At 48.8% G+C, this 11,225-nt stretch overlaps 2 protein-coding genes across 4 annotated transcripts in view; one reads left to right on the forward strand and one right to left on the reverse strand.

Moving 5' to 3' along the window:
• LOC128412209 (maestro heat-like repeat-containing protein family member 7) overlaps window positions 1–9,595 on the forward strand; it is a 67,423-nt gene extending 57,828 nt beyond the window's left edge. For both annotated transcript variants that reach the window (XM_053385085.1, XM_053385084.1), the window contains exons 21-24: window positions 2,776–2,875; window positions 4,080–4,145; window positions 5,347–5,899; window positions 9,134–9,595. In XM_053385085.1, the coding sequence (XP_053241060.1) occupies window positions 2,776–2,875; window positions 4,080–4,145; window positions 5,347–5,621 (441 nt within the window). In that variant the 3' untranslated portion in view covers window positions 5,622–5,899; window positions 9,134–9,595. The remainder of the gene's footprint in view (window positions 1–2,775; window positions 2,876–4,079; window positions 4,146–5,346; window positions 5,900–9,133) is intronic.
• The window catches only part of LOC128412208 (zinc finger protein 850-like), a 264,328-nt gene that overhangs the window by 195,877 nt on the left and 57,226 nt on the right, over window positions 1–11,225 (reverse strand). The window lies entirely within an intron of this gene.

Here is an 11,225-nt window from a genome sequence, read left to right on the forward strand (position 1 = left end):
TGCCCTGTTGACCCCGGTCTTCTTCTTGCTCACACCTGCAAGAGAAACTAGGTTAGACACAGATGAATTACATTCCATGTAATCACTTTGTGCAAAAGTCAACAAATATAGTCCATCCTTCTGTTTGGCAGAAAGATATAACTCTCCATCTTTGTAGATCTCGCAGCTCTCAGCATCGTAGGACAGTTTCAGTCCTCTCTTTGCAATCTGCGAAACACTCAGCAGATTGAACTTCAATTCAGGAACCAAGTAAACATTGTTTATTGTCAAGTCCAGACTCTTAAGATAGACAGTCCCCACGCCGGCCGCTTCTAGCTCCTGACCATTGGCCTGTGTCACAGTGAAGCTTTGCTTCTTAAACGATGAAAAGAGTTCTCTGTGTGGGGACATATGAACCGTGCAGCCCGTGTCAATTATAAACGCGTTCCCAACGTCTGGCGTGGTTCCTTTCGCCATCAAAGCCTTTGCAGGTTCCACCATAGGCTTGGTACGACCTTTGCCTGACGCCTCAGGCTTAGCTGAGCGGCCCTTCGCTCCTTTTGGCTGACGTGGCTTCTTGCAGCTCTGCTGAAGATGCCCAGCCTGTCCGCAACTGTAACACTGGACAACATTCAAAGCTACAGCATCCTTTCCAGTAGCCTCATCGGTGGGGGAATTAGAACTCCGTTCCTCCCTCCCCCTGTCCTTTTCTTCCAGTGCAGCATGCCAGCTGTGTTCATCTAGAACCACGGCACTCAGGGGCACTCCCCCCTTCTTGGCATCCATGCTGAATCCAAGAGTCAGCTTTACACTCAATCTCAAGCCAGCTTTCACTTTTCAAGCCAGTAAAACTCCAAAAGTCTTTGTTTACTGCTTCACTGGCAGGCAAACCTTCGGGCTGTTTTTTCAAAACCCTTGCACAGCTGCGCAGACACACTTTCGATTTCCCAGGCTCTTTTTAGCCATTCTTTAACTGGCAGACGTTGCCTAGCAACCTGCTCAGGACGGAATTCCTTATCTAAACCACAGGAATTCCTGGTATGCAAGCTTGCTCTTTCAGAGCTGTTTTTCTCAAACGCAGCTTGTGAACCAGAAAATAAATCTTTCTGCGTTCATTCTCTCTTGCCCAAAATGCAGCATACCTTTTTTTCAGGCTCCGTTGCCTTGAAACACACTCCTCTCGGTGTCCAGCTGTCTGTTTCAGCTTTCTGGCTGCAGGCAGACGCTTTTCTTTATCTCCTTAGGTGCAGAGGATGGCAACGATTCATCGACCTCTCACCTCTCATGCAGATTCTCATAGATCAGATATCCATCGGTCTGCTACCAGTTGTCGGGATTCAAGCAAGCATCCAGAGCCTCCAGCTCAGCTCTTAGTCCAGAGGAATTTGGCCACCCTCAAGGTGCCCGGCTTGAATCCTTGACCTCCCCTGCCAGCGTCTGCCGGCAAGATCAAAGGAGGTCTCTTCGGCGATTCTCCTCAACGTGAAGGAGAACACACCACCACTCCTCCCACTCCTCTCCCAGGGAGGGGGAAAGAGACAGACAGAAATATATCTACATGTCTTTATTCCTGTCTTTCACCAGTACAGAGAAACATGTCTGCACACTCTGCTTCCCACTGCAGAGAGAGATTAAACTCCTCCCATGTACTTCCAGTACAGGGTCATGTGCTGCTCTGAGGTAACATCCGGCTCTCAGAGCACTTTACAGACAGTCCCAGTTTCCCACGGGACAATCCAATAACATCAGTTTCCTGTTTACCATTCCAGCCACCTGGTGCTTGCTTCTGCATTGCTCCTTTTTCATAACAATCGTGGGATTGTCCGTTAGTTAATGAATTTTGGGAACAGATTGGTATAGAAATTTCAGGAATTGTGTGTAGGAAGGTGGGAATATCTAAATTAATGGTTCTTATTCGTCTGAGTAGCACCGAGTTAAAAACAAAAGAGGAGTGTAAATGGGTAAAATTGATGGTATCTGCAGCCAGACACGTTATAGTGAGTAATTGGAAAAATGCAGAAGAGCTAGGGATGAACCAATGGAGGAAAAAACTGAATAATATTATAATTTTAGAATATCTAACTGTGAAGATACACAGATTGAAAGGGTTTAAGGTCAGTGAGAAAGAGGAGGATTGGTTTGAGAAGATAGTGAATTATTTGGGTAGGTTTGAACAATTTGCAGCAATTAAAATGTTAAAAGTTACCGTATTTTTCACTCTCTAAGACTCACCAGACCACAAGACGCACCTAGTTTTTGGAGGAGGAAAACAAGAAAAAAAAAAATTCTGAATCTCAGAAGTCAGAACAGCAAGAGGGATCGCTGCGCAGCGAAAGCAGCAATCCCTCTTGCTGTTCTGGCTTCTGGGTTAGCTGCGCAGCCTGCATTCGCTCCATAAGACGCACACACATTTCCCCTTACTTTTTAGGAGGGGAAAAGTGAGTCTTATAGAGCAAAAAATACAGTAAATAAACCTTGTGGATGGAAGAGTGTCAACATATATAAAATTGTACATATGGTTGATTTGAATATGTTATTATTGATTATGTATACCCAATGTATCAGCTGCCTGGAGGGTTTCACTGTTTGTGTTTGGTTGTTGGTAAAAAATAAAAAATTAAATAATAATAATAATAAACTATACATTGGAGTTCTGCTCTGGATCAATAGGAGTAGAATTCCATGACAGAGGCATCGTGTTGGCCACTGTGAGGACAGACGGCTGGTCTAGATGAACCATTGGCTTGATCCAGCAGGCTCTGCTTATGTTCGTAACGTTCCTCTTTGCTTTGCTAGTCCTGGAAGGTCAAGACCATCCCTGTCATCTTGCTCCAATGTCTGGACCACCTTCAGTGCCCGCAGGTCTCGATTCGGAGAGCAGCTGCCATCTTTCTTGGTGAGCAAAATAGTGCCCCTATTCCTTTATCACCCTGTGATTCATCGCACTAGTTGGAGGCGGTTGGAGGATGGATGGCGCTAACGGATTGAGGTTGAATCCTGACAAGAGAGAAGTACTGTTTTCGGGGGACAGGGGGCGGGCTGGGGCGGGGGATTCCCTGGTCCTGAATGGGGTAACTGTGCCCCCGAAGGACCAGGTGTGCAGCCTGGGAGTCATTTTGGACTCACAGCTGTCCAAGGAGGCACAGGTCAATTCTGTGTCCAGGGCAGCTGTCTACCAGCTCCATCTGATACGCAGGCTGAGACCCTACTTGCCGCAGACTGTCTCGCCAGAGTGGTGCATGCTCTGGCTATCTCCCGCTTAGACTACTGCAATGCGCTCTATGTGGGGCTACCTTTGGAGGTGACCCGGAAACTGCAATTAATCTAGAATGCAGCAGCTAGATTGGGGACTGGGAGCGGCCGCCGAGACCACATAACACCAGTCCTGAAAGACCTGCATTGGCTCCCAGTACATTTCCGAGCACAATTCAAAGTGTTGGTGCTGACCTTTAAAGCCCTAAACGGCCTCGGTCCAGTAGACATGAAGGAGCGTCTCCACCCCCATCGTTCTGCCCAGACACTGAGGTCCAGCTCCGGGGGCCTTCTGGCGGTTCCCTCACTGCGAGAAGCCAAGTTACAGGGAACCAGGCAGAGGGCCTTTTCGGTAGTGGCACCTGCCCTGTGGAACGCCCTCCCACCAGATGTCGAAGAGAAAAACAACTACCTGACTTTTAGAAGACATCTGAAGGCAGCCCTGTTTAGGGAAGCTTTTAATGTTTGATGCATTACTGTATTTTAATATTTTGTTGTAAGCCGCCCAGAGTTGCTGGGGATACCCAGCCAGATGGGTGGGCTATAAATATTATTATATTATATTATATTATTATATTATATTATATTATATTATGTTCTCCTTTTTCCTCTTACCTGATGCTATATACCTGCCGGAACAAAATAAACCATTTAAAATTACAGTAAAAGGGAAAACAAGAGTGAATTGTTTGAGGTCACACAATGAGTCCGTGGTCTAGGCAGGCTGTGGGCTGCCTCTCCTCTCTGTCCCTGGGGTCTTTCTCGTCCCGATGCAAAGGGGGCGGGATGTCGATGCTCATGGGAAAGGTGTGACTTCCTGAGAGGCTCACGGACTTCCTGTCTTTCAGGTTGCGTTGCCCAGTGTGCAGAGCCAATTGCGATCACTCAGGAAAAAAAGGACTTGATATTCCTCTGTAAGTAACAACACCGCGGGACTCAAGCCCCTTTGCATGATGACGACATGAACTCCTAGCTCCAGGGAGACTTACAAATTAAAGACCGTCTCACGCTAGTAAAGGGAGAAGGTTCTATGCCGTACGTTTTGATTTGATATCATTTACGAATAAGGAGGCGTATGGTCCCTCCAGCTTACACTGAAGTGCAAAAATACAATCCATAAGATGCCACGCACCCATTCTCTTTTATTTTATCTTATTGTATCACATTTTATTCTCACCATGTCTCCGTTCATATGGTGTACGCATGATGAGAAGGGAGTTAAGATTAACATAAATTCTAAAGCAGATTTAAACCAGGGTTAGGGTTAGGGTTAACAGTAGGGGTTAAGGTTAGGGGTTAGGGTTAGAGGGTTAGGGTTATTGTCAGAGTTAGGCTTAGGCTTAGGTTTGCGTCAAGGTTAGGATTAGGGTTGGGTTAGGGTTGGGGTTGGGACGCGGGTGGCGTTGTGGGTAAAAGCCTCAGTGCCTAGCTTGCCGATCGAAAGGTCGGCGGTTCGAATCCCTGCGGCGGGGTGCGCTCCCGTTGCTCGGTCCCAGTGCCTGCCAACCTAGCAGTTCGAAAGCACCCCCGGGTGCAAGTAGATAAATAGGGACCGCTTACTAGCGGGAAGGTAAACGGCGTTTCCGTGTGCTGCGCTGGCTCGCCAGATGCAGCTTGTCACGCTGGCCACGTGACCCGGAAGTGTCTCCGGACAGCGCTGGCCCCCGGCCTCTTGAGTGAGATGGGCGCACAACCCTAGAGTCTGTCAAGACTGGCCCGTACGGGCAGGGGTACCTTTACCTTTACCTAGGGTTGGGGTTAACAGTAGGGGTTAGGGTTGGATTAGAGGGTTGGGGTTAGAGTTATGGTTGGGGTTGGGTTAGGGTTAGTTTGTGTCAGGGTTAGGGTTGGGGTTGGGGTTAGAGTTAGAGTTGGGGTTAGGTTTAAGTTTCGGTTTGTGTCAGGGTTCGGATAAAGGCCTGGGTTTTGAGTTCGCATTCTCAAATCTTATAAAAATGAAGCAAAACCAGAGGAGAGACAAAAAAGCAAGCAAAACCAATGGCAATTTAAGTCAGGCAGCCATGGGCTTTATCTCCCTGGGTTCATTCCATTTCTGCTTTTGTCCAAAGTGTGTCCTCCTCTCTCACGGGCCTGCCTTTCTCTCCCTTGCTCCAGCGCTCTCCAAACTGCGGCAGGATCCTGACCCCTCTGTCCGCCTGACGGCCTTGCAAGCCACCCGGATGGTGCAGGAAGCCTGTGGCGTCTCGGCTGCCGTCTCGCCCCGATTTTCTGGCTCGGAGGGGGAAGACAGCCTCTCCTCTGACCGGGGCCACTGGGACATGCCGGATCCTGCCCTGACGCACCGGTGGAACCCAGCTTCCCCCACCTCCCACCGGTTGGTGCCCAGCGCTGCCAGGAAGAGAGGTTTCGGGCCAACCCGGCAGGCCTGATCCTACCTACCCAGACGCCCTGCACTCCCATGGGAGGCGCTCGACGTAAGCTCAGGAGACCTGCACACAACTTCCAGTCGAAAAGGCACCGGAGCCACAGATGATGGGAGAGGACCAGAAAGGAAGGAGCGGGAGAAAGGAGGCGGCAGGAGAAGGATGCTCAGCGTGCCTGGATTCGGCCAGCGTCCGCAGCAGGACAGGAACAGGGAACGTTCTGTGGTGCGAACCATCAAGACTTCCTCTTGCATTCCTCCATAGAACCAGGGTGGCCTTGCATGGTGAGTGTCCATTAAGGGGAGGAGAGTGTGAAATGGGGCCAGGTATTAACCCGTTTATTTTCATTCCGTTTACAATGTTGTGCACCACCCTGAGATCTACTGGTATAGGGTGATATACAGATAAAAGATTATGATGATGAAGTACCACCCACTTTGAGAACCATTGCCCTAAACCAACCTTCAGCCATGGAATAATACCCTCTAACATTTCTCAGTTGAAAATAGGGACATCCTATTCCAGGCACGTCCAACAGGTAGATCGTGATCTACTGATAGATTGCTAGACGCCTGTGGTAGATCGCTGGTAGATCACTGGCTCCCCGAAAGAAGCTCAACAACATTGGCTCCCCTAAAAAAGCTCAACATTTTTGCCTTGCATCCCCCAAAACAGGGCTCACCTTCCTAAAAATAGCTCAACAACTTTGACCTGAACCCCCAAAAAGAGGGTAGATCATTGCCAATTTTTAACTCTGTGAGTAGACTGCAGTCTCTTGGGAGTTGGCCACCCCTATTCTAATTCTAATTATTATTATTATTATTAGTATTGTCATACCTCAGGTTACAGATGCTTCAGGTTGCACATTTTCAGGTTGCGTACCGCGCCGAACCCAGAAGTACTGGAACGGGTTACTTCTGGGTTTCGGCGCTTGTGCATGCACAGAAATGCTAAACCGCACTTTGCGCATGCGCATGCACAGAAGTGCCAAAATGCGACCCACGTGAACGTGCCTCCCGCACAGATCATGTTCACAACCCAAGCATCCACTGTTTTATTATTATTATTCCCCACCTATCTGGGTGGCTTCCCACCTATATAAAAACATAATGAAACATTAAACTTTTTTAAAAAAAATAAAATTCCCTAGACAGGGCTGCCTTCAGATGTCTTCTAAAGGTTGTCTAGTTACTTATCTCCTGGTCTCAGAAGTCACATAACTCCAAACCCTCCAACATTCCTCCGATGAGAATAGGGACATCCTAAGGGAAAGTGGGACATTCCGGGATTAAATCATAAACCTGGAATACAACTCCCATCATCCCTCGCACCATTGGCCAATGAGGGCGCCATGTTGGCCACCTCTGAGATAGACGTTTGGCCCGGCCCACCTGGGCTCTTTTTACACTGTGTCATTCCTCCTTGAGGACTGGGAGCTTAGGCCCCAAACCCAAGAAGCCTGTTTCCATTCTCAACGCTTATAAGAGCACAGTGCCCTCGGCCGTAATGGCCAAGACTGATGGGAGTTATAGTCCAAAACACCTGGAAGTCGCAGAGTTAAGGAAGCCTGTTCTCCGCTAGAATATTCACTAGCTTTTTTAAAAAAAATGCAGAGCTGCCCTCTTGTGGCAAATCAGCCTTACCTGGGAGATGCCAGGGATTGAATCTGACGCATTCTGCACGTGAAACAGAAGAACTTTTGCCCCTCCAGATCTTGCTGAACTACAACTCCCATCATCCATGACACTGCCCATGGGTTGTCGGGAATTGCAGTTTAGTGCCACCTGGAAGGTTGCAAGTTCCCTCCCCCCCCTTCAGATATTTGAAGATGGCTCTCTCTCAGTCTCCTCTTTTGCAGACTAAACACACCCAGCTCCTTCAACCGTTCCTCATCAGGCTTGGTTTCCAGACCCTTGATCATCTTCCAGCTTGTCAACATCCTTCTTAAATTGTGGTGCCCAGAACTGACACAGTATTTCAGGCAGGGGCATCTTACCCATAGTTCTGGAGGGTGCCAGGGAAAAGGCAGAGGCTGGACACAGCCCCTCCCGGCACCAGTTCGCTGCCCTCGCCCGCCTCTGCCATGCCGCCCACACCACACCCAGAGCCTCCGTTTGCCATGGCCACCGCGGCACAAAGTGGCCAGCTGAGCTGGGAGGTGCTGCCCGCCTCCTCCAGTCCCGCGGGCAGCGCCATCCCCCCTTAAAAAAGGTCGACAACTCTGGGAAATGGTGGGGGGGCCTTTGCGCCACAGCACCAGATATGCTTAAGACGGCAGAATAGAGCGGGTGGCGCTGTGGGTTAAACCACAGAGCCTAGGACTTGCTGATCAGAAGGTTGGCAGTTTGAATCCCCGCGACGGGGTGAGCTCCCGTTGCTCAGTCCCTGCTCCTGCCAACCTAGCAGTTCGAAAGCACGTCAAAGTGCAAATAGATAAACAGGTACTGTTCTGGTGGGAAGGTAAACGGCGTTTCCATGTGCTGCTCTGGTTTCGCCAGAAGTGGCTTAGTCATGCTGGCCACATGACCCGGGGGAAAACTGCGGACAAACACCGGCTCCCTCGGCCAGTAAAGCGAGATGAGCGCTGCAACCCCAGAGTGGTCTGCGACTGGACTTAACTGTCAGGGGTCCTTTACCTTTACCTTTAAAGCCCTTAGGGATGCGGGTGGCGCTGTGGTCTAAGCCACTGAGCCTCTTGGGCTTGCTGATCAGAAGGTCAGTGGTTCGAATCCCCGCAACAGGGTGAGCTCCTGTTGCTCTGTCCCAGCTCCTGCAACCTAGCAGTTCCAAAGCACGCCAGTACAAGTGGATAAATAGGTAGCACTCCGGCAGGAAGGTAAACGGCGTTTCCGTGTGCTGCTCTGGTTCGCCAGAAGCGGCTTAGTCATGCTGGCCACAGGACCCGGAAGCTGTACGCCGGCTCCCTCGGCCAGTAAAGTGAGATGAGCGCCGCAACCCCAGAGTCGTCCGCAACTGGACCTAATGGTCAGGGGTCCCTTTACCTTTATGCCTTCCCTTCATCTGGACACTTGACTTCTGTTGATGCAGCCTAGAATAGCATCAGCTTTGTTTGTTGCTGCATCACACTGTTGGCTCATGTTCAGCTTGTGGTCTACTAAGTCCCCCTCGATCCTTTCGACATGTACTACAGTCAAGCCAGTTGTCCACCTTCCCTGTATAGTGGTACCTCGGGTTAAGAACTTAATTTGTTCCAGAGGTCCGTTCTTAACCTGAAACTGTTCTTAACCTGGTACCACTTTAGCTAATGGGGCCTCCCTCTGCTGCCAAGCCGCCAGAGCACGATTTCTGTTCTCATCCTGAAGCAAAGTTCTTAACCCAAGGTACTATTTCTGGGAGAGCGGAGTCTGTAACCTGAAGCGTCTGTAACCTGAAGCGTCTGTAACCCGAGGTACCACCGTATTCAGGCTCCCAAGACCTTCTGCTTCCTCCCCCCCCCCCCGCACAGATCAGCAACCACAAGAGGGCGTTCTGTCCTTTCTCTCTCTCTCTTTCACCAGGAGCTTTCTGGCTGCAGGAGGACAGAGCCAGCCCAGCGGTGGCTGCAGGAGAAGCCTCAGTCGAAGGATGCAGATGAGAAACCCAAAATATGGTGGATGCAAGCCGGCGGTTCTTGCTTGCTGAGGAACCCTTACCGTAAGGGCCTTCACGCTGCTTGCAAAATGCAACTTCCTGCATCAAGATAGAATTTGCAAGCAATATATAGCAATGTTCTCATATATATATATTTATATGCACGTATACCTTGAGGACTTTAAGCCAGTAAATTTGTGTTTTCCGATTTATTTTTAAAAGTCAGTTTGTGTTTCACAAAAGTGGAATAGATTTCTCTTTGTATGTGTACCTAACTGACTCTCTGGACCTGTTTGTTGAAGTCTATGTGTGCCTCCAGATTTGCCACTATCTTGCAGAATATTATTATTATTCATAATAATAATAATTAATTCAAGTGCATGCCAGAGATGTAGGCTTGTGCAATGAAAGTGGATTAAAGCGCTCTATTGTCCTAGTGCAAGAAATCCTCTTTTTTTATTTAAAAAATGAATAGATTTTATCCGGTTGAGGAAGGAAGGACTCTAGGAAAAAGTGTGATATTAATGGGGAAACGTATAAGAACAAATTGGGGTGAATTGTAGGATGGATTATCGTCCATTAGGGTCATCTAATCAGAGCCCTTGCAATCACATGTGCTGCGTGTGATTTTTCTAAAAGTTTTTATGTCCTCGTAGGCTTAGCAGTCCTTGCTGGCCTTGTCCTTGGAAGGGCCATGTTCAAATTCCAAAGTTGCGTAGGTTTTCTTTTTAAAAATCCATAGGATCAAGTTAAATATGGCAGCCTTAAATATATGGGTGTGGGGTGCCTTCTATCACATTGGAGACATTCCTGAGCCTACAGGAAGCAGGAACAAACCCATCTGGTCAGCCTTTATCCAAGCTGGTAGCTTCTAGGCCATGTGTAGGCAACCTAAGGCCCGGAGGCCGGATCCGGCCCAATCGCCTTCTCAATCCTGCCCGCGGATGGTCCGGGAATCAGCGTGTTTTTACATGAGTAGAATGTGTGCTTTTATTTAAAATGCATCTCTGGGTTTATCTATGGGGCATAGAAATTAGTTCATATTTTTTTTCAAAATATAGTCCGGCCCCCCACAAGCTCTGAGGGACAGTGGCTCGGCCCCCTGCTGAAAAAGTTTGCTGACCCCTGTTCTAGGCATTTGGGACTACACCTCCCAGCAGTGCCAGCTTCACAGAAATCTCCCGTTCTGAACAGGGAGCTGAACCAAATCCAAACCTGGCACCACAGCCAATGCAAGGCAGGAAACGATCCTTGTTAATGTATACACCCAATATTTAGTTTTAAGTCTCTATCCTAACTTTCTGCCGAGCTTAGCCCACCTTCCAGAGTTGTTGGTTTTTTTAGAAAACGGGACAAACCAGAGGCTGCCATCCATGTTTAAATCTCAGCACGATATAGAAAAGAAAAGCAAATCCGCTAAGCATGCGTGCGGTTTAAGAGCGGATTTCGCAAGCTCACTGAGTAAACATATTTCACCGTGTGGCGGAGGGTGGGGAGGAGAAAGGACGGCTGACGTTCTCAGGCTTGGAAGAAAGAATCCTTTATCCTATTGTGGGATTATATTGCCCCATAAAAACGATCTCTTTCTAGCGCTGCAGGAAGTGTTTGAAGATGTTATGAAACCACCAAGGAAGGGGAGAATTTGGGGGCGGGCAGTCCAAGAAGAAAGACAGATTTACCTGCTTCAGGGCCGATGCCCAATATCCTGTTGGCATAGAAGTTCTTTTCTTATCAAGTCCGCTTTCAAGGGAAACAAAAGAAGAATTCATGGGGCTTGCCTTGACTGCCACTGGGGTGAATTTGCCTTGGCTGGTTCCCAGAACAGATAAATCAGGTACCCTAAGCTAATTCACTAGATGTTTTGGATCCCTTACAGTCAGGATTCAGGCCGCCTCATGGGACTGAAACTGCCTTGGTCGCGCTGGTTGATGATCTCCGGCGGGCTAGGGACAAAGGTGAGAGCTGTTTCCTAGTTCTGCTGGATCTCTCAGCGGCTTTTGACACCATCGACCATAACAT

Source organism: Podarcis raffonei, chromosome 4 (assembly GCF_027172205.1).
Source record: "Podarcis raffonei isolate rPodRaf1 chromosome 4, rPodRaf1.pri, whole genome shotgun sequence".
NCBI lineage: Eukaryota > Metazoa > Chordata > Lepidosauria > Squamata > Lacertidae > Podarcis > Podarcis raffonei.